The sequence below is a fragment of the Nerophis lumbriciformis genome, linkage group LG17 (genome assembly GCF_033978685.3).
Source record: "Nerophis lumbriciformis linkage group LG17, RoL_Nlum_v2.1, whole genome shotgun sequence".
In the NCBI taxonomy this organism is placed as follows: Eukaryota; Metazoa; Chordata; class Actinopteri; order Syngnathiformes; family Syngnathidae; genus Nerophis; species Nerophis lumbriciformis.
In genome coordinates, this window is record NC_084564.2 from 28,570,360 (window position 1) to 28,595,000 (window position 24,641).

At 36.1% G+C, this 24,641-nt stretch overlaps 1 protein-coding gene across 5 annotated transcripts in view; it reads left to right on the plus strand.

Annotated features, from left to right (window-relative positions):
* Positions 1–24,641, plus strand: part of grik4 (glutamate receptor, ionotropic, kainate 4) — a 1,016,493-nt gene that overhangs the window by 973,958 nt on the left and 17,894 nt on the right. For all 5 annotated transcript variants that reach the window (XM_061973003.2, XM_061973004.2, XM_061973005.1 and 2 more), the window contains 2 exons: positions 9,638–9,811; positions 18,835–19,000. In XM_061973003.2, the coding sequence (XP_061828987.1) occupies positions 9,638–9,811; positions 18,835–19,000 (340 nt within the window). The remainder of the gene's footprint in view (positions 1–9,637; positions 9,812–18,834; positions 19,001–24,641) is intronic.

Sequence of the window (24,641 nt, forward strand, 5' to 3'; positions counted from 1 at the left end):
ATGGATTGGTATGTTGATAGCACGCTTTGTGTGTTGTTCTAATTACCCTTTTTTGAAGTTTAATTATTGGGTCTATGTTTGTTCTATAAACATTTCCCCAAACTTCAACACAATATGTTAAATATGGAAAAATAAAAGAATAATATAACATATGCAGACATTTCTTATTCAGCATGTGTCTTACTCTATAAAGAATAGCAATGGATTTGGATATTTTTCCCTTTATATATTCAATATGCGGTTTCCAACATGATTTATGACCAACTATTTTTCCCAAGAATTTAGTTTCATATACTCTATCAATTTCCACTTGATTTAATTGAAGTTTTGCTTCACAATTTGTCCTTGCACCACTAAACACCATGTATTTAGTTTTCTTATCATTTGATGATAACTTATTAATATCAAACCATTTTTTTAGCTGAATCAACTCAATCTCTATTATCCTCAACACTTCAAGTCTTCTCCAGAACAATATACATTTGTATAATCTGCAAACATAATACATTTCAATTTATTATGAACAAATATTTAAATAATTCCTACATTATCTGCAAAATGACACACTTCGGTCAAAACATATACCCATTCATCAAAATAAAGCAAGCATTTGTAAAAATGCAGACTTCACATGATAAGACACTATTGGAGTGAGTTACCCAGAACAGTGATGAATACAAAACACATTTGTAAAAAAAAATATATATATATTTTACTATAAGACACCACATGTTTGGGGCATGTTGCCCGACCTTTTTAGCACGTGATGAATGATTACTGTAACTTGACAAAATATATTGGCAAATCCATAGCAATCGCCATTGTTTACTTTGAAGTGGACCTTAAACAAAAAGTAAAAATATCCTGTAATCTTTTCAAGAAGTGCTCAACAATGATGCTGCAAACTGCAAATATGTATTTTGACCACAGTCAGGTAAAGTAACATATCACAGTAGTCAACCATGACATGCAGTACTAATTAAAATCTGAGACAAATAAAAAGGTTTGAAAAAAAGAGATAAATAAAAATGACAGCATAGAGTATAGGCTGCATGTGCAGACTTAGGCAACAGCAAGGTTTGAAACAAAATCTGGAGATAAAGATGTGTTTATCACAATCCTAGTGTGTGTGTAAAGTGTGAAGATGTGTGCAAGATGGGAAGGTGTGTGTAAAGCATTGTGTGGAATATGTCACAAAAACTGAAGCATAGTCTATGCCTAATATTAGGCAAATATGCACAGTGGTTTTGTTTACTGTGTGTAGACTTTTGTTAACTGTGTGAAAATGTCAAATTTAGTGTGTAAGCAATTGCAAAAAAACTGTAATGCTGGCTCAAAAAGATTCTTCATATCTTCCATTAGATCAGGGGTGTCAAACTTGTTTTCATTGAGGGCCACATCGCAATTATTTGCTGCCCTCTGAGGGCCCCTTTTTAACAAGGAGTAAAATATGACTATACATGTATATACAGTACAGGCCAAAAGTTTGGACACACCTCCTCATTCAATGTGTGGCATATCAACTAACAGAACACAGTGGCTTAGTGGTTAGAGTGAGCGTAACAGAACACAGTGGTTTAGTGGTTAGAGTGTCCGCCCTGAGATCGGGAGGTTGTGAGTTCAAACCCCGGCCGAGTCATACCAAAGACTATAAAAATGGGACCCATTACACTGCAAAAACTGAAATCTAAGTAAGATTAAATATCTCAATTAAGGGTGATATTTGCTTATTTTCTGTCTGATAAGATAATTCTTCTCACTAAGCACATTTTATGTTAGAGTGTTTTACTTGTTTTAAGTGTTTTTGGTCCTAAATCATCTCAGTAAGATATTACAGCTTGTTGCTGAGATTTGATGACCTATATTGAGTAAAACATGCTTGAAACTAGAATATGAACTGATGCAAAGCTGTGTCATCAACACTCACAAGTATAAAACTACTTTTTTAAAGTAATAATTTCTTACTTCAAGCATGAAAAAAAAAATCATGATGCCGAGCGCATATCATTATGTCAATATATTGGCACTAGCGTTTACTTAATTTAAGAATATTTTTCAACATATTGAGCAAAAAGGTCTCTCTTTTTTTCTACCAAGAAAAGTGCACTTGTTATTAGTGAGAATATACTTATTTTAAGGTATTTTTGGGTTCATTGAGGTTAGCTAATTTTAATTGTTTTGTAAAGTCTTGACAAGCCGAATTTTCTTGTTCTATTGGCAGATAATTTTGCTTAGTTCAAATAAAATACCCCTAATTTTTTATTTTGTTTTCTTGTTTTTGAACACTGACTTTTTGCAGTGTACCTCCCTGCTTGGCACTCAGCATCAAGGGTTGGAACTGGGGGTTAAATCACCAAAAATTATTCCTGGGCGCAGCCACCGCTGCTGATTTTTGAGGACAATTTTAGAGTGAAAAGCTAAATTTATTTTCACTCGCATACAAAACATTCTAACTTGGATTGTTTTCCTGGCTTCGAGACTCTCGCGAAGGACTGTGCGGCGAAGACACAACAAACTCCCTTCTTGTCTCTCATGGACACACACCTGTTGGTGTTGACTCGACTGCACGACATCAAGGCCGCGGAACAGAGACACACTGCAGGCTTACACACACACATGCATCCACAAAAAATATACGCCACACACACATACCCCACCCCCAATCCAATGCTCTCGACGCAGATCCCATAGGGGTGATGGACGGATGGGCAGCGCCCGAAGAGCTTCAGCCTGCCACTATGGCCCCCTTACTCCCTCTCCTCTGTTGCTAGATATCTCAAGATGTACGTTGTAATATGTATAAGTGCTTTGCTATGGAGGTTTTTTTTCCCACTCCAGACTGGGCCCCCTTAAGAGCCCGGTCTAGATTGTATTTTTATTTTTTTTATTTTTTATTTTTTAACTCATCCTTCCCCAGTGTTTACCTTTTTCCCCATCTTTTACAGGGCGCCTTGTGGCGACCCATCAGCGTTCCTGTTCTGTAACCCTGTAAACTGTTTGTCTAATCTTGAACGGGTTTGTGCTGAAAACAAAGTTCCGTCGTACTTGTGCAATGACAATAAAGACCTACCTGCTCACTGCTCTCCTCACCTCCCAGGAGGTGATTGATCAAGGGTGATGGGTCAAATGCAGAGAATAATTTTGCCACACCTAGTGTGTGTGTGACAAACATTGGTACTTTAACTTTAACAGAAGCAGTTATCTTCAAAATATCCACTTGTCCCCCTCCAGACCTACAGGGGGCAGAGAAACACAACCACATCACAATTTACCAAACAGAGACGGCCATTTTGCCGGCAGACCACCATGTGGTCTTGGAGAAGAAAGAAGAAAAAACCTGTTAGTAAGAGAAACAAAAGCTTAAACAAAGCAAGCAACTAGAAGAAGAAAAAAAGCCAAAGAGACACTTTAGTTCCTGGTCACACGCAACTGGTAGGAAATGAACTTGGATGCTATCGCTCTAAATTTGTTAATAATTTGTTTGAAATGTTTGCTTTGAGCTACAAACTGTGTTATTTGTATTTATCTCAACTTTGAGTTTATCAATTTGAAGTATTAACAAAGGCAACGTGGATGCGTATGTTTGGCTTATGCTTATTTCTAAATACTCAGTTAAGTTGCTTATTTACTTTTTTACTTAGGTATTTAAGCTGCATATTTACTGGTACATGTGTGTGATTAATGAACTTAGTTCAACATAAAGCAATGTTGTGATGATTTGTTTATTAGTTTAAACTCAAAATAACGCAATGTTTTACTTTGTTTAAGGTTATCAACCTAATCACCCTCGAATTAACCCAACAATAAACTGGAAGAGGAAAACAAAGAAGATTTGAGTTGTTCTTGCGTTCTAAGGACCAAGGCCCTTTTCAAGTTGGGGCAAAGAACTGGGGAAATTAAACACAACTTGACAGTTGATAACCACACAACTTGACAGTGTGTTTTCTTTATTTTCATGACTATTTACATTGTAGATTGTCACATCAAAACTATGAATGAACACATGTGGAGTTATGTACTTAACAAAAAAAGGTGAAATAACTGGAAACATGGACAAGCGGTAGAAAATGGTTGGATGTCTTATACTCTAGTTTCTTCAAAATAGCCACCCTTTGCTCTGATTACTTTTTCGCACACTCTTGGCATTCTCTCCATAAGCTTCAAGCATGCTTGTGAAGTGAAAACCATTTCAGGTGACTACCTCTCAAAGCTCATCGAGAGAATGCCAAAAGTGTGCGAAAAAGTAATCGGAGCAAAGCGTGGCTATTTTGAATAAACTAGAATATGAAACATGTTTTCAGTGATTTCACCTTGTTTTGTTAAGTACATAACTCCACATGTGTTCATTCATAGTTTTGATGCCTTCAGTGACAATCTACAATGTAAATTGTCATGAAAATAAAGAAAATGCATTGAATGAGGTGTGTCCAAACGTTTGGCCTGTACTTTGTATATGTTACATTAACAATATATTTTTTTACATAAGTTGTAAAAAAAAAAAAATTTTACTTTAAAAACTGGCAGCTCAGTGCGCAGAATTTTACAGTAAAAGTAGTGGGTTTTTTACAGCATAAAAAAAAAATTCATAAATGGAAAAACAATACCACTGTTTTTAGCAGTAAACATTGTTTTACTGTAAGATCTTGTTTTAATGTTTGTTTGTTTTTTTAATGTTTTAGTGTCTTACTGTATATGGAAGAAAAAAAACCAGTACAAAAGTTGATTTTACGGTAAAAAACGGGTACGGCCTGCCAGGGTCCAAAATCCGGCCGGCGGGAAAAACTAAAAAACTACAAAAAAAAAAAAGTTGTTTTATTTTTCGATCCGTCCTTTTTAATCAATTTTCTAACGCTTGTTACTCTCGGTGTCTCCTATTCACTCAGACAAATCATATTGTCTAAAAATGCTTTTTGCCATTGATAGCGTGACAAGTGCACGCTTTTTCAGTCAATTACTGTGCGAGAAATATATATGTATATATGTTATTTTTTTATATATATATATATATATATAAATTTACATACATACATACATACATACATAGCCCAGCCGCCGGCCAAATTGTTTCAATCCAATGCGGCCCCTGAGTCAAAAAGTTTGGGGACCCCTGGTCTACAATTTGATTGATAATTTGTTTTGAAATCATAAGTCAAGCAGATATTTAAGTACAGTATGTATCTTTTTTTTAGCAAAAACATTTTTTGGAATACATGATATGAAATTTTGATTTTGATAATATTGAATTTTAAAAGATATGCAATTGTGCGCAGTACATGATTTGTAATGTCGAAAGGAAAGGAACAAATATATTTAGTAAGAAAAGATTAAACATTTTATTGAAACATATTATTTCTAGGCTTTCGTGGGCCACATAAAATAATGCGGCGGGCCAGATTTGGCCCCCGGGCCTTGAGTTTGACACAGTGCATTCGATTATACTTTTCAGTTTCTTCTATTCTAGGTGTGTCTAAACTTTTCCACCGAGGGCCACGTACTGACAAAACTAAAGCATGCGGGGGCCATGAGATTTTTTTTTTTTATATTTAAACAAAACACAAAAAAAACAACATTTTTAAAGTAGGGCTGTCAAAAATAACGAGTTAACTCGTGATTAATCACAAAAAATATCACCTTAATCATTAATTAATAATCACGTAATTTATTTTGAAGGTACATGCTCCTTTTCCTTTACAGTAACAACGCGTTGAAAGATGAATGAGGAGACTCCGAATGGAACCTTATATTTAAAAATACACCCTGACTGGACTTTGTATAAAAATGTTAGCAAGTTTCAAGAAAATAAATGTAGTACACTCAAGTAAAACATTAAAAAAAATGTTCCGTATAAAATTGCATCTATGTCCAAATATTGGTCTCTTATTTTAAATTAATTTAAATTATGCAAACAAGTAATAACTTATTTGATTAATCAAAATGTAAAAATGTGATTACAAATATAGCATTTGACAGCACTAATTTAAGGACCAACTTTGCGACAGGTTTGTGTTGTAGATTACAAGACATATTACTTACGGTACTAGTAAGAAAAATGATGCTTTTTTTTTTTATTATTGTGTATTTTTGCTGAAATTTTTACAGTTTTTTTGTTTGATTTTATATTGTGGCCCAACAAAACACCAGCTGCGGGCAACACTTTGGAAAATATGTTTTCTAATTAGACAAGATTTTGGTATCGTAGCTGGAATATATTACTTTAACATGTCTGTTTGTTGGCCCTGCGATTAGGTGGCGACTTGTCCAGGGTGTAACCTGCCTTTTGCCCGAGTGCAGCTGGGATAGGCTCCAGCCCCCTTGCAACCCTGGGAGGGACAAGCCGTAGAGAACAGATGGATAGATGTTTTTTTACACTGTTGGCTGCAGTCTTCCTTAAAAAAAAAAGTAACCTGATTACCTAACTTTGTTGCAAAGTCCACATACAGTGGTACCTCAACTTAAGAGCATCCCAACTTAAGAGATAAAAGCTGTCTCTCTAGCTATTTTTTTAAGATGCAAGCAAAAATTTAAGTTACAAGCTGGAGTTAATTAGTTTATTTTCTGTAGTTGTTAGTAGTTCATTATTTTGTATTGTTTAAATACCGTTTTTTTTTATCTAAAGTTGTCTTTTTCTTTTTAAAAGGCCTGATACATGTTAAAATGATGCTGTTTTGGAGGAGCAAGCACCAATTAAATCGATTTCAATTCATTGCAGTGAGAAACGTTGATTTGAGATACACACGTTTTTAGTTAAGAGCTCCTTCACAGAACCGCTTATAGAATGTATTCAAACCTCTTTAAATTGTTCACTCTTTGTTTCATTGCAGCTATTTGCTAAAATCAAAGCAATTCATTTTATTTCTCACTAATGTACATGTAGGTATTCACATAATTTGCTCATTACTTTGTTGATGGATCTTTGGCAGCAATTACAGCCTCAAGTCTTTTTGAATACGAGCCACAAGCTTGGCACACCTATCTTTGGGCAGTTTCGCCCATTCTTCTTTGCAGCACCTCTCAAGCTCCATCAGATTGGATGGGAAGCGTTGGTTTTCATCCAGGATGTCTCTGTACATTGCTGCATATCTCTTTTCCTCTATCCTGACTAGTCTTCATGTTCTTGCTGCTAAAAAAACAACCCCACAGCATGATGCTGCCACCACCATGCTTCACTGTAGAGATGATATTGGCCTGTGGATGAGCGGTGCCTGGTTTCCTCCAAACATGATGCCTGGCATTCACGACAAAAAGTTTAATCTGTGTCTCATCAGACCAGATAATTTTGTTCCAGGTACATTTTGGCAAACTTTTTACTAAGAAATGGCTTCCGTCTGGCCACTATACCATACAGGTTTGACTGGTGGATTGTTGCAGAGATGGTTGTCCTTCTGTAAGTTTCTCCTCTCTCTACAGAGGAATACTGTATCTCTGACAGAGTGACCATCGGGTTTTTGGTCACCTCCCTGACTAGACTAAGATGAATGCAGCAATGTACAGAGACGTCCTGGATGAAAACCAACACTTCCCATCCAATTTGATGGAGCTTAAGATGTCCTGCAAAGAGGAATGGGTGAAACTACCCAAAGATAGGTGTGCCAAGCTTGTAGCATCGTATTCAAAAAAAACTTGAGGTGCATCAACAAAGTGTTGAGTTCATTGGACCTTACAGACCACCTCAACAGCATAGAAAAGACGAGAAACATAACATTCACACAAGAAGAGGAAATAGACAGGACTACAAGATTTTGGACATGAAAATCCAGCGCTAAGATGACAGCAGCCGAAACATCAATGTGCACGGACAACATATTTACTCCGGACCTCCAAACATCCCACAGCACACACATTATCCGTTGTGAGGATTGATTGATTGATTGAGACTTTTATTAGTAGGTTGCAAGGTGAAGTACATATTCCGTACAATTGACCACTAAATGGTAACACCCGAATAAGTTTTTCAACTTGTTTAAGTCGGGGTCCACTTAAATTGATTCATGATACAGATATATACTATCATCATAATACAGTCATCACACAAGATAATCATCAGGGTGTATACATTGAATTATGTACATTATTTACAATTTGGGATGTGAGGGGGTGGGGGGGTTAGGTGTGGTTGTTATCATCAGTCAACAATTGAGAACAGAGAAATGGATATTGAAACAGTGTAGGTCTGACTTGGTAGGATATGAACAGCAAATAGTGGACATAGAGAGAGAGATCAAAAGGCATAAGAAAAATATCTGCATTTGATTGTTTTTACATTTGATTATTAACAACAATCCGGGGAGGGTGTTAGGTTAGGGTTGAAGTTGCCTGGAGGTGTACTTTTATTGCGGTTTTGAAAGAGGATAGAGATGCCCTTTCTTTTATACCTGTTGGGAGCGCATTCCACATTGATGTGGCATAGAAAGAGAGGACGCTCTATAAATGAGCCAATATCATAACAGAGGAAGAAGACAAACAATAAGGAAGAGACACACATCAAAAAATGCACTCACCAACCAATATTCAACTTGGGCCATCAAAAATTGGAATAACAAGGAAAAGGAAACAAGAAAAAAAACAATAGCAAAACTTGAAATAAAAAAACATAACCTTACTGTCCATTAGGGGAATAACAGAACCAATACCACGAGCCATGAAAACACAACAAATACACACAGCAGTTAAATGTCATATGTTGCATGCATCATGTTTTGTTTAGTTAAAGACTCTCTTAGTTCTGTTTCAGCACCCCTGGGTTTGTCTTTTCTTGGTTGTCATGGGTGCTGATTCTTGTCAAAATTGAATCTTAAAATGATCATGCACGCGTTCATTTCGTCTCGTATTGACTATTGCAATTCTCTTTTCACTTTTTTTTAACAAGAGACTTCAGACTGTACAAAATGCGGCTGCCAGACTTTTGACCCAGAACAGCCCATAATACCCCCATTGTATCCAGTCGTCATTGGCTTCCAGTTAAATTCCGTATTCAGTTAAATATTTTAGTCCTGACATTCTGTGCATTGCATGGTGGGGCCCCTCAGTACATCAATGACTTGCTATGCCCCTACTCTTCAGGGTCTTCAGGCCAGGGTCTTCTAAAGATCCCCAAAACAGACCTGGCATTCTCATTCTTCATTTGTTGACAAAGTGGTGACCCTCGCCCCCATCCTTGTTTGTGAATGACTGAGCATTTCATAAAAGCTGCTTTTATACCCAATCATGGCACCCACTTGTTCCCAATTAGCCTGTTCACCTGTGGGATGTTCCAAATAAGTGTTTGATGAGCATTCCTCAACTTTCTCAGTCTTTTTTGCCACGTGTGCTAGCTTTTTTGAAACATGTTGCAGGCATCAAATTCCAAATGAGCTAATTTTTGCAAAGAATAACGTTTTCCAGTTTGAACGTTAAGTATCTTGTCTCTGCAGTCTATTCAATTGAATATAAGTTGAAAAGGATTTGCAAATCATTGCATTCTGTTTTTATTTACCATTTACACAACATGCCAACTTCACTGGTTTTGGGTTTTGTATTACTCACAGATAAACGCGGCCCTCTATAGGCAGCCATAACTGCGACGTGGCCCTCAGTGAAAACAAGTTTGACAACCCTGCTCTACTGTGTTCCCACTAATCGCCAACATCTTATCCCCCAGATTGACGCCTTACGAGTGGTACAACCCTCACCCCTGCCTAAAGGGCCGCTGCAACCTGCTCATCAACCAGTACTCCCTCGGCAACAGCTTGTGGTTTCCCGTCGGAGGCTTCATGCAGCAAGGGTCCACTATCGCTCCCAGGGCTCTCTCCACACGCTGTGTCAGCGGAGTTTGGTTAGTCTGGCTTCATTTGGTTAATTAGCTCCAACCGTGACACGCTGGTATTTCTCTGCCAAAAGATATGGGTTGCCAAATGTAAAAGTGCAGTCATATTTTTCCAGCAGATATACTTCTCTGATTGTAACCTACTTTTCTCAGATTGAACTCACTTTTCTCATTTCCATTCATTGTCAAACGCGGAAGTACAGCGTCGACATCTTAGAGTGTATAATTGTCTAAAGCACACTATGCACACGTTTGGAACTAACTTTTTTTTTTTTAAATATGCAACTTTATTGGCATTATTTGTCATTAAGCATATGTCATGTTTCCTTCTTCCGTAGTAAGAAAAGTGTAGTAGGAGTGTAGGCGCGGCTTTGCGGCTGAGAGGCAAGAGATTTAGCGCTCACATTTAGATGTGTATTTATATTTAATATTTAGGTTTAGAGTTAAGATTTAGGATAATATTTAACATTGTGTGCTCTAGTGTGTGAGTGTGAATGTTGTCTGTCTATCTGTGTTGGCCCTGTGATGAGGTAGCGACTTGTCCAGGGTGTACCCCGCCTTCCGCCCGATTGTAACTGAGATAGGCTCCAGCGTCCCCGTGACCCCGAAAGGATTAAGCGGTAGAAAATGGATGGATGGATTGTGTGCTCACATTCAACATTTAGCGCTCACATTTAGATTTAGATTTAACATTTAGGTTTCGATTTAACATTTAGGCTTAGATTTAACTTTTAGGTTAAGATTCAACACATAGATTTATATCTAGCATATATATTTATATTTAAGATTTAGGTTTAGATTCAACGTTTAGGTTAAGATTCAACATATAGATTTATATTTAACATATATTTAAATCTAGCATATATATTTATATTTAAGGTTTAGATTTAACATTTAGGTTAAGATTCAACAAATAGGTTTATATCTAGCAATATATATTTATATTTAACATTTAGGTTTAAATTGGTGGAATATTAACATCCTATAAATATTAATCGTTAAGCTTGGCAAGAGATTTAGCGCTCACATTTAGATTTAGATTTTATATTTAGGTTTAGAGTTAAGATTTAGGATTAGATTTAACATTGTGTGCTCACATTCAACATTTAGCGCTCACATTTAGGTTTAGATTTAACATTTAGGTTTAGATTTAACTTTTAGGTTTAGATTTAACATTTAGGTTTAGATTTAACATTTAGGTTTCGATTCAACATTTAGGTTAAGATTCAACATATAGATTTATATCTAGCATATATATTTATATTTAAGATTTAGGTTTAGATTTAACATTTAGGTTAAGATTCAACTTATGAATTTATATCTAGCATTTATATTTATATATAACATTTAGGTTTAGATTCAACATTTAGGTTAGAATTCAACATATAGATTTATATTTAACATATATATTTATATCTCTCATATATTTATATTTAAGATTTAGGTTTTGATTCAACATTTAGGTTAAGATTCAACATATAGATTTATAACTAGCATATATATATTTATATTTAAGATTTAGGTTTCGATTTAACATTTAGGTTAAGATTCAACATATAGATTTACTGTATATCTAGCATATAGATTTATATCTAGCACAGTGTTTCCCACAGGACAGGCATCTATTTGTGGTGGTGTGGTCGGGGGGCGGGGGGTGACGGCGGCAGCGGCGATGACCAAGAAGAACGCGGAGTTGGAATATAAGTACAACACTTTATGTACATATTTAGCTCATTAAAATTACCGACAGGAAGGCGAGAAACACTTTATTTCAACAGACTCTGGCGCCGTACCGGTCGTCAAAACTCCAAAGACCGACTGCACAGTTGCGCTCCCAAAATAAGAGTCTCAGAAAGCTGGCGTGCACAAGCTAGCAAGCTACGGAGTTTGCCGACTATGTATTTCTTGTATAGTGTATACAAAGGAGTACAGAAGCTGGACAAATAAGATGCCAAAAGCCAACCACTTTCATGTGGTATTGGACAGAAAGGAGGACTTTTTTTCTCCTCCATTCGAAAATGCGGACGTTATCAGCACCATTGTCTGATTCCTATCAATGCAAGTCATCACAATCAGGTAGCAAGCACACCACCAACTTATATTCTTGTCTTCTTGAAAGAAAGGAATCTATATGTGTTAAACATGCTTGTATTATTTTTAAACACCTTTAACTTGTTAACAATATTAACTATATGTGTTAAACATGCTTTTATTATCTTTAAACACCTTTAACTTGTTAACAATATTAACTATATGTGTTAAACATGCTTGTATTATCTTTAAACACCTTTAACTTGTTAACAATATTAACTATATGTGTTAAACATGCTTGTATTATCTTTAAACACCTTTAACTTGTTAACAATATTAACTATGTGTTAAACATGCTTGTATTGTCATTAAACACCTTTAACTTGTTAACAATATTAACTATATGTATTAAACATACTTGTATTATCATTAAACACCTTTAATTTATTAACAATATGTGTTAAACATGCTTGTATTATCTTTAAACACCTTTAACTTGTTAACAATATTAACTATATGTATTAAACATACTTGTATTATCATTAAACACCTTTAATTTATTAACAATATTAACTATATGTGTTAAACATGCTTGTATTATCTTTAAACACCTTTAACTTGTTAACAATATTAACTATGTGTTAAACATGCTTGTATTGTCATTAAACACCTTTAACTTGTTAACAATATTAACTATATGTATTAAACATACTTGTATTATCATTAAACACCTTTAATTTATTAACAATATGTGTTAAACATGCTTGTATTATCTTTAAACACCTTTAACTTGTTAACAATATTAACTATGTGTTAAACATGCTTGTATTGTCATTAAACACCTTTAACTTGTTAACAATATTAACTATATGTATTAAACATACTTGTATTATCATTAAACACCTTTAATTTATTAACAATATTAACTATATGTGTTAAACATGCTTGCATTATCATTAAACACCTTCAACTTGTTAACAAAAACATATATTTCATAAATAAGTAAATATAAATTATATATATGAATGAGGTAGATCCCCACGACTTGATCAATTGAAAAGTAGCTCGCCTGCAGAAAAAGTGTGAGCACCCCTGAGTTACACCCATCTGAACAGGTCAGCTACCTGTTTAAAGCCCGATCACAGTTGAAATCTTGAAATGAAGGGCCTTTAATGGCCAAAACATTAACCTGGACAACATTTTAACAGCTGGTTGGCTCAGATTTTATTATTTTCATTGCATTCACATGCTGCAGTGGACAGTGGACAATTTAGCTTCATTATTAATGCAGTATCTGAAGCACCGTCTCCACGTGTGTTTAATGACAACAGGGTTATAACCTGGACACGTTAGCTCGTCGGTATGGTAACACGTGACGTGACAACAGCGGCGGTGTTAATGAAGCAGCGTCAGGCTGCTCACCGTGAGTAAAACGCTCGGTGAAATCGCGGATTAACGTTAAATATATGACGAGCCGCGAGCGATGCAGCTATAACTTATCTACCTACAACCTATATTACCCTCGTATTTTGATCCGGTCGGTCCGTTCTTTTACTCCGCCGTCTTCTTCTTCTTCTTCTTCTTCTTCTTCTTCTTCTTCTTCTTCTGGCCCACCAGGTGAATTAAGTGCTATTGGCGGAGTTACAATGCATAGTAGGCTACCGCCACCTACTGCACCGGAGTTGTAACTACAAGGTACATTCACAGACAGAGTCCCATTGCTTTTATGAGCGGTCGAGCGAGTCAAAAGCCGAAAAATCCATTTGTGGCGGATGTAATTCTTTCGTGGCGGGCCGCCACAAATAAATGAATGTGTGGGAAACACTGTAGCATATATATTTATATTTAACATTTAGGTTTAGATTTAATATTTAGGTTAAGATTCAACATATAGATTTATATTTAACATCTATATTTATATCTAACATATTTATATTAAAGATTTGGGTTTAGATTTAACATTTAGGTTAAGATTCAACATATAGATTTATAACTAGCATATATATATTTATATTTAAGATTTAGGTTTCGATTTAACATTTAGGTTAAGATTCAACATATAGATTTACTGTATATCTAGCATATAGATTTATATCTAGCATATATATATTTATATTTAACATTTAGGTTTAGATTTAATATTTAGGTTAAGATTCAACATATAGATTTATATTTAACATCTATATTTATATCTAACATATTTATATTAAAGATTTGGGTTTAGATTTAACATTTAGGTTAAGAGTCAACATATACATTTATATCTAGCAATATATATTTAACATTCAGGTTTAGATTGGTGGAATATTAACATCCTATATATATTCATCTTTAAGCTTGGCAAGAGATTTAGCGCTCACATTTAGATTTAGATTTAATATTTAGGTTTAGAGTTAAGATTTAGGATTAGATTTAACATTGTTCAACATTTTGCGCTCACATCTAGCTTTAGATTCAACATCTAGCTTTAAATTCAACATTTAGGTTTAGATTTAACATTTAGCTTTAGATTTAACATTTAGGTTTAGATTTAACATTTAGTTTAAGATTCAACATATAGACTTATATCTAGCATATATATTTATATTTAAGATTTAGGTTTCAATTTAACATTTAGGTTAAGATTCAACATATAGATTTACATCCAGCATATAGATTTATATCTAGCATATATATTTATATTTAACATATATATTTATATCTAGCATATATATTTACCGTATATTCAAGATTTAGGTTTAGATTTAACATTTAGGTTCAGATTCAACATATACCGGTACATTTATATCTAGCAATATATATTCATATTTAACATTTAGGTTTAGATTGGTGGAATATTAACATCCTATAAATATTAATCTTTGGCAAGAGATTTAGCGCTCAGATTTAATATTTAGGTTTAGAGTTAAGATTTAGGATTAGATTTAACATTGTGTGGTCACATTCAACATTTAGCGCTCACATTTAGCTTTAGAGTCAACATTTACGTTTCGATTTAACATTTACGTTTCGATTCAACATTTAGGTTTAGATTTAACATTTTGGTTCAGATCCAACATAGATGTATATCTTGCATATATATTTATATTTAACATTTAGGTTTAGATTTAACATTTAGGTTAGGATTCAACATATAGATTTATATCTAGCATATATATTTATTTTTAACATTTAGGTTTAGATTTAACATTTAGGTTAGGATTCAACATATAGATTTATATCTAGCATATATATTTATATTTAAGATTTAAGTTTTGATTTAACATTTAGGTTTAGATTTAACATTTAGGTTAGGATTCAACATATAGATTTATATCTAGCATATATATTTATATTTAAGATTTAGGTTTAGATTCAACATTTCGATATAATATTCAGAGACAACATTTAATTCAAACTTAAATGTGATTAAAATCTGAGAAAAGTGGGTTAAATCTGAGACATATACCTGTATATCTGCTAGAAAAGTGTGACTGAACTTTCACATTTGGCACCCCATGAAAAGATGAGTTGTTGTAGTTATCAAGAAGTGCTATTATGTACTTTATCAATGTTCACATACACACTGTAACGCTAATGTTGCATTGCCTAATGTTGACGCTCAGAGTTTCCAACATTCCTGAATGCACCTCGCCGTGAGCGTGAATAGTGGAGAAAGTGAAAGTGGTTTGTGTGTTGTCATTGAAGCCATCTGGTAGTAGAAACGTCAAATTTAACAACATAACATAAAGAAAGGGGACAGGAGGATTCAAACGTTAGCAACACTAGCGTAGCTAAGCGATCTACGGTTATGGTTTTATTTTATTTCGAACATGCACGTGGTACATCACATATTTCCATTTCTCATACACACACACACATATATATATATATATATATATATATATATATATATATATATATATATATATATCCACATCTGTGGTCCCCCACATCTGCCGTCCTCTCCAAGGTTTCTCATTGTCCCATTGAGTTGAGTTTTTCCTTGCCCTGATGTGGGATCTGAGCCGAGGATGTCATTGTGGCTTGTGCAGCCCTTTGAGACACTCTTCATTTAGGGCTATATAAGTAAACATTGATTGATTGATTGACTCATAACTTCATTATAACAATAGAACAGTTAGAGCTAACATGTGGTGTTATGCACGGTTTTGTAAAACCACGCCTAGCACCTCTGATGTTGTGAACAACAGGTTCAGTGTTCATAAGAAAAGTGAAAAATAATTTAATAGTTACATTTATATTTGTAGGTTTTGCCATTTCAGTATTAAGTCTAGTAAAAAAGATAGTATTTTATTTCATTTTATAAAAAACACAATGTATGTCAACTGCTATAAAGAAAAACTGTTTATTTTTTTATATATAGATAAAAAAAGGTATTTATGTCAATCAACCAAATAAAAGTTTACTTATATAGCCCTAAATCACGTGTGTCCCAAAGGGCTGCACAAGCCACAACGACATCCTCGACTCAGATCCCACATTAGGGCAAGAAAAAGTCAACCCAATGGGACAAAGAGAAACCTTGGAGGGGACCACAGATGTGGGGACCCCCCACTCCCCTGGGCGACCGGTGCAATGGACGTCGAGTGGATGTAGCATAATATTGTGAGAGTCTAGTCCATAGTGGATCTAACATAATAGTGTGAGAGTCCAGTCCGTAGTGGATCTAACATAATAGTGAGAGTCCAGTCCATAGTGGATCTGACTTAATAGTGAGAGTCCAGTCCATAGTGGATCTAACATAATAGTGAGAGAGTCCATTCCATAGTGGATCTACCATAATAGTGTGAGAGTCCAATCCATAGTGGATCCAACATAATAGTGATAGTCCAGTCCATAGTGGATCTAACATAATAGTGTGAGAATCCAGTCCATAGTGGATGTAACATAACAGTGTGAGTCTAGTCCATAGTGGATCTAACATAATAGTGTGAGTCCAGTCCATAGTGAATCTAGCATAATATTGTGTGAGTCCAGTCCATAGTGGATCTAACATAATAGTGAGAGTCATCCCATAGTGGATCGAACATAATAGTGTGAGAGTCCAGTCCATAGTGGATCTAACATAATATTGTGAGTCCAGTCCATAGTGGATCTAACATAAGTGTGAGAGTCCAGTTCATAGTGGATCTAGCATAATATTGTGAGAGTCTAGTCCATAGAGTCCATAGTGGATCTAACATAATAGTGAGAGTCATCCCATAGTGGATCTAACATAATAGTGTGAGAGTCCAGTCCATAGTGGATCCAACATAATAGTGTGAGAGTCCAGTCCATAGTGGATCTAGCATAATAGTGTGAGGGTCCATTCCATAGTGGATCTAACATAATAGTGTGAGAGTCCAGTCCATAGTGGATCTAACATAATAGTGATAGTCCAGTCCATAGTGGATCTAACATAACAGTGTGAGTCTAGTCCATAGTGGATCCAACATAATAGTGTGAGTCCAGTCCATAGTGAATCTAGCATAATATTGTGCGAGTCCAGTCCATAGTGGATCTAACATAATAGTGAGAGTCATCCCATAGTGGATCGAACATAATAGTGTGAGAGTCCAGTCCATAGTGGATCTAACATAATAGTGTGAGTCCAGTCCATAGTGGTCTCCTGCTGGCCCCACTATACGCAACTTTTTTCAACTGTAACTCAAAGGGAAAGAGTGCTTATTTATTTTATAACTTTTTATGGAACTCTTACACTATTATGTTAGATCCACTATGGACTGGACCCTCACACTATTATGTTAGATCCACTATGGACTGGACTCACACTATTATGTTAGATCCACTATGGACTGGACTCACACTATTATGTTAGATAATAGTGTGAGTCCAGTCCATAGTGGATCTAACATAATAGTGTGAGGGTCCAGTCCATAGTGGATCTAACATAATAGTGTAAGAGTTCCATAAAAAGTTATACAATAAATAAGCACTCTTTCCCTTTGAGTTACAGTTGAAAAAAGTTGCGTATAGTGGGGCCAGCAGGAGATCATCTTGAGTGGAGACAGGTCAGCAGTGCAGAGACGTCCCTGGGTCCCGACTTTGAACAGCTAGCGCGTCATCTGTGATCAAGAAACGGCAGATCAACTGGTCTAAAAGGGGGGTCTGTTTAAAGGCTAGAGTATACAAATAAGTTTTAAGATGGGACTTAAATGATTCTACTGAAGCATGTCCAGTAAAGAAAGGCTGTCATTATTTATTTTTTTGATATGTAAAACAAGTATTTATGTTAAGTGCAGTTGTTGATGTTAAATAAAGTGATTATCGGCAAAACCGCTTGTCATTTTTATGTTGAGGCGGCGGGGGTAATGTCGGTAGCTGCATTGCCGAATGTAACTAATAAAGTAACTTGTAATCTAACTTAGTTACTTTTAAAATCGACTAATCAGTAAAGTAACTAAGTTACTTTTTAAAGGAGTAATCATTAGTCAATCAGATTAGTTTTTCAAGGTAACTGCGGCAACACTGCTTAGTAATAATCATTGTATTCAGAGTAACCCAACCAAATTTTGGTGAAAAATATAGAAATAATTGACTTCGAAGGACAAAAAAGAACCCAAGATATTGTATAGGCTGCCCACTGCTACCCTCACCTCCCAGGAGGTGAACAAGGGGATGGGTCAAATGCAGAGGACAAATTTCGCCACACCCCGTGTGTGTTTGACAGTCTTTGGTATTTTAACTTTAACTTAACTTAAAACCAGCAACGCGCCATCATGCCTGTAAAAAAAATAAAAAATATGACCAACCGGTACTTTACTAGTACCGTATACCGTGCAACCCTAGTAGAGAATATGTAGTGATTTTGGTCAAGAAATGTGCTGACATTAGTCATATTTTCACAACAGCAGCACACTAGGTTAGCCTACTAACTGAAAAAATCCATATGATCAAACATAGAGCACCTGCGTCTTCATGCAAGTCGGCAAAAACTCCAAGCTCCATTTTAAGATGTGTAGCAAAGCCCAACATAATTTCTCGACTGTCCTCCACAGGTGGGCCTTTACCTTAATCATCATCTCCTCCTACACCGCCAACCTGGCCGCCTTCCTGACCGTTCAGAGGATGGAGGTGCCCATCGAGTCGGTGGACGACCTGGCCGATCAGACGGCCATAGAGTACGGCACCATGCACGGGGGCTCCACCATGACTTTCTTCCAGGTCAGGGTTCAGGCACACCATTGCGTATGATGGATTAAGTGGAATGAATGAGACACGCGGTTACTTTAATCAGTGGGTCAATGGCGATGTTAATTCCCTGCTCGCCTTTCTGTCTTGCTCCTCTAGCCCGAAGTGCGATCGGTTTCCTGCCTCTTTTTAAAACTCAATAGCGGCCTCCTATTAGTGAAGCACCCACCGTGAGCTTGGAGAAACAAAAACGGTAGGAAATAGAGTATGAGGCAGTGAAGGATGACATGGCTGCTTTGTTGTCCACTCCACTGTTAATGATGCCAGCGAAGACAAAGTAAAAGAAAAGAGGAGGCTAAGTTGGAATGCTAACTGTTGTGCATTCAAGGTGACAACATGTGCTGTGTTGCTACTTCAGCTCAAAGAAGTGTTTGTTTAAAACTACGTAGCTTTGTTTACAATAACACTATCCGGAAAAATAAAATATCTGTACTCGGGTCCAACTGTCGCCATCATTATACCTTTTGTAACTGTACAGGCAATTTAACAGTGTTGGGACTAACGCGTTACTTTGTAACGCCGTTACTTTCCGCGGTAAATAGTAATCTAACATGTTATTTTTTATATTCAGTAACTCAGTTACCGTTACTACATGATGCGTTACTGCGTTATTTTACGTTATTTTTTTATGTAGTATTGGTTAGAAACTGGGAAGATCTGAGTGTGTTTTATTGGAGCGCTGCAGAAGAGGCGACGGAGAAGAGGTGACAAGGAAAATGTGCGCTCTGTCTGTGTGTGTGGGAGGGGGCGTGTCTGTATTTACTAACAAGACATGGCGAAGCCCGAAGCAGAGTTTCTTAACATGGAGATATTCTCACTACTTTTCTTTTGTCGACCACAAAGAAAATAACACTTTAGTTAAATGTAATTTGTGTCTTGGATCAAAGATCCTATCCTAGCAATTCAAATCTGCTGAAACAGCTACAAAAGCAACATGCTTCGACGAAGCTAGTAAAGAGAGACACACTTTACCTCCTAAGCAACAGCGGCTAGATTTTAACGAGGCACTGCTAGCCAGGACAACATTGATAGAGCCATTGCAGCGTGTGTGCTAGAAGATATGCAGGCTATTTCTACAGTGGAGTCACCCACTTTTAGGCAGCTAATTAACATGATACAGTGAGCTAAAAAAAACACTCCAAACTCTGCCTTTTCTCATCATTCAGCACTGAAGGTACACACACTCTGTCAATTTTCTTATATACTGTTGCCCTTTCATTCTAGACTTCTAGTGTTTGATTATCACATAACTCTAAATGTGCAGACTATAATTTTCACAAACATAAAGAGGGATCCTAGTGGGCCGGGCCAATCTTTCCTTATCTCTAAACTAAAACTGGGGAAATGGGTAGAGTGTTCTGCACTTATGTATGTTATGTTGCAGCTATTTAAAATAGTTTTGTCAGTTTGTTCTGGCCTGAAACAAATTGGCCCTTTGAAACATATCTTTGTCTTTGTGTGTTGTATGTAGACCACATTGCTTAGCAGAGTTCAGTGATGCAAGAAATGCATGTCAAGTTGATCAACAGATTGTATTATTCTCCAGTGCAATAACAGTACTGAAATGAAGGCTAAAAGGGCATTAAAGGGGGCCTTAAAAAAAAAAAAAAAAAAATACATATATATATATATATGTATATATATATATATATATATATATATATATATATATATACATACATATGTAACTAAATAGTTACTTTTCACAGTAACGCATTACTTTTTGTTGTAAGTAACTGAGTTAGTAACTGAGTTACTTTTGAAATAAAGTAACTAACTAGTTACTGGTTTTCAGTAACTAACCCAACACTGCATTTTAACCATTACGTTTAACATTGAATGCCATGAAGATATGTTAAATGGTGTTTTAGTGTTGTCCCAATACCATTATTTTGGTACCGGTAACGTTACCAAAATGTATTTTTATACTTTTCGGTACTTGTCGATACTTTTCTAAATAAAGGGCACCACAAAAAATGGCATTATTGGCTTTATTTTAACAAAAAATCTTAGGGTACATTAAACATATGTTTATTATTGCAATTGTGTCCTTAAATAAAATAGTGAACATACAAGACAACTTGTCTTTTATTAGTAATTAAGCAAAGGCTCCTAATTTAGATGCTAACATATGAAGTAACATATTTTGTAATTTTCCATTCTATTATTTTGTCAACATTAAGGGCAAGTGGTAGAAAATGAATTATTAATCAACTTGTTAATTTACTGTTAATATCTGCTTATTTTCCCTTTTAACGTGTTCTATCTACATGTCTGTTCAAATGTAATAATCACTTATTCTTCTGTTTGATACTTTACATTAGTTTTGGATGACACCACAAATTTAGGTATCGATCCGATACCAAGTAGTTACAGGATCATACATTGGTCATATCCAAAGTCCTCATGTGTCCAGGGACATATTTACTGACTTTAAAAAAACCAAAAAAGATTTTGCGATGCAAAAATATATCTATGTAATCATAGTACTATCGACTAGATACGCTCCTGTACTTGGTATCATTACTGTGGATGTCACGTGTAGATCCACCAATGGCGTTTGTTTACATTTTGACGCCGGTGAGCTACGGTGTGTAGTGAAGCATGTTTAGCTATTCCTCATCCTGCAGTGATGATACTTGTAAGAAACTTACTTTATTTGTCGCCATGGAGACAAGGATTAGTGATTTAGAAGTAGCTAAAACACTGCCGACTGCGGATGGACTTTAGCCGCGAGTTCGCTAACCATGTCTTAAAGCACGTCTTCCTGAGGGCGTTTCAGTGTTATAACTTCACCTTTATTGTTAGTTTTTAAGCCAAAATGCGTCCGTTCTCCCTTTTCTGTCTACATAATGTGTCTGCTTGTAAGTACTCTGTGATTGTGCGCTGCCGAACATGCTCCGCTGCTCGTAAATCAGCAATGACACAACGTGACTACGACCGAGGGGTGGGAAGGGGTGGGGGACCGGTACTTTTTAGAGGCGGTATAGTACTGAATATAATTCATTAATATCGCGGTACTATACTAATACCGGTGTACCGTACAAATCTATGGTGTTTGTATCAAGATTAGGGCTAAAACGATTTGTCTTACCTACCTTGCGTCAATGCGTCAAGAAAAGGTGGCTGCGCACGGAGAAAAAGATGCCACGAGTTGTTTCAATCAATTGATCACCAATCATTATTGACCAATTTGCCACATGCCAATCAATACCTTTCAATGTCCATCACAAAGAATTATGCTTTCGGACGACTTGCAGCTTAGACATTCTTTTGACAGGGGAGGCTGCTGCTAGCAGGTACTGCTAACTTTGTTTGCATATGTCCACACTGTCGGCCCCTCTAAGTGAATATAATCTCAATTGCTGCAAATAAACTCCCATCTTTTTCAGACTATAAGGCGCACTAAAAACCTTTCATTTTCTCAAAACTCGACAATGCGCCGTGTAACCTGGTGAACTAATGTACGAAATGATTTTGGTTGTGCTTACCAACCTCAAAGCTATTTTATTTGGTACATAGTGAAATGATAAGTGTGACCAGTAGATGGCAGTCACACAAGAGCTTTGTGTAGACTGCACTATGAAGGCAGTCACACACAAGAGATATGTGTAAACTGCAGTAGGACTCAAGTAAACAACACCAACATTTTATGTGTTACATTGAAAATATAGAACATTACAGAAGTCGCTCAAAAATCTATCAATTTTTTTTAGTACGACTTTGGTAAGCTATTAAGCCGCACAGCTTGATGGATTGTACTGTGCTTCAACATAGGAGTATTATTATGGTGTGTGTTTATAAGGTAAGACATATTATCTGGCGCTTTGTTTCGCTATATTATGCAAAAGTAACTTGTCTTACCTTCTGGTACCTGCTGATCTGTATTTGGGATCTGCATAAGTCGATAAGCTTCTTCTTGTTCTCTATCTTCTTGTTATGGGACATTCATCCTCCGCTGGTGCCATTTCTAATACAAACCCCGTTTCCATATGAGATGGGAAATTGTGTTAGATGTAAATATAAACGGAATACAATGATTTGCAAATCATTTTCAACCCATATTCAGTTGAATATGCTACAAAGACAACATATTTGATGTTCAAACTGATAAACTTTTTTTTTTTTGCAAATCATTAACTTTAGAATTTCATGCCAGCAACATGTGACAAAGAATTTGGGAAAGGTGGCAATAAATGCTGATGAAGTTGAGGAATGCTCATCAAACACTTATTTGGAACATCTCACAGGTGTGCAGGCTAATTGGGAACAGGTGGGTGCCAAGATTGGGTATAAAAACAGCTTCCCAAAAAATGCTCAGTCTTTCACAAGAAAGGATGGGGCGAGATACACCCCTTTGTCCACAACAGCGTGAGTAAATAGTCAAACAGTTTAAGAACAACGTTTCTCAAAGTGCGATTGCAAGAAAATTAGGGATTTCAACATCTAAGGTCCATAATATCATCAAAAGGTTCAGAGAATCTGGAGAAATCACTCCACGTAAGCGGCATGGGCAGAAACCAACATTGAATGACCGTGACTTTCGATCCCTCAGACGGCACTGTATCAAAAACCGACATCAATCTCTAAAGGATATCACCACATGGGCTCAGGAACACTTCAGAAAACCACTGTCACTAAATACAGTTTGTCGCTACATCTGTAAGTGCAAGTTTAAGCTCTACTATGCAAAGCGAAAGCCATTTATCAACAACATCCAGAAACGCCGCCGGCTTCTCTGGGCCCGAGATCATCTAAGATGGACTCAGGCAAAGTGGAAAAGTGTTCTGTGGTCTGACGAGTCCACATTTCAAATTGTTTTTGGAAATATTCGACATCGTGTCATCCGGACCAAATGGGAAGCGAACCATCCAGATTGTTATCGACACAAAGTTGAAAAGCCAGCATCTGTGATGGGAAGGGGGTGCATTAGTGTCCAAGGCATGGGTAACTTACACATCTGTGAAGGCACCATTAATGCTGAAAGGTACACACAGATTTTGGAACAACATGCCGCCATCTAAGTGTCGTCTTTTTCATGGACGCCCCTGCTTATTTCAGCAAGACAATGCCAAGCCACATTCAGCACGTGTTACAACAGCGTGGCTTTGTAAAAAAAGAGTGCGGGTACTTTCCTGGCCCGCCTGCAGTCCAGACCAAAAATGTGTGGCGCATTATGAAGTGTAAAATACGACAGCAGAGATCCCGGAATGTTGAACGACTGAAGCTCTACATAAAACAAGAATGGGAAAGAATTCCACTTTCAAAGCTTCAACAATTAGTTTCCTCAGTTCCCAATCGTTTGAGTGTTGTTAAAAGAAAAGGTGATGTAACACAGTGGTGAACATGCCCTTTCCCAACTACTTTGGCACGTGTTGCAGCCATGAAATTCGAAGTTAATTATTATTTGCAAAAGAAAAATAAAGTTTATGAGTTTGAACATCAAATATCTTGTCTTTGTAGTGCATTCAACTGAATGTGGGTTGAAAAGGATTTGCAAATCATTGTATTCCGTTTATATTTACATCTAACACAATTTCCCAACTCATATGGAAACGGGGTTTGTATAAAGTAGTGTAAAGTTATTACTTATATCTTTCAGTAAACTCGCCAT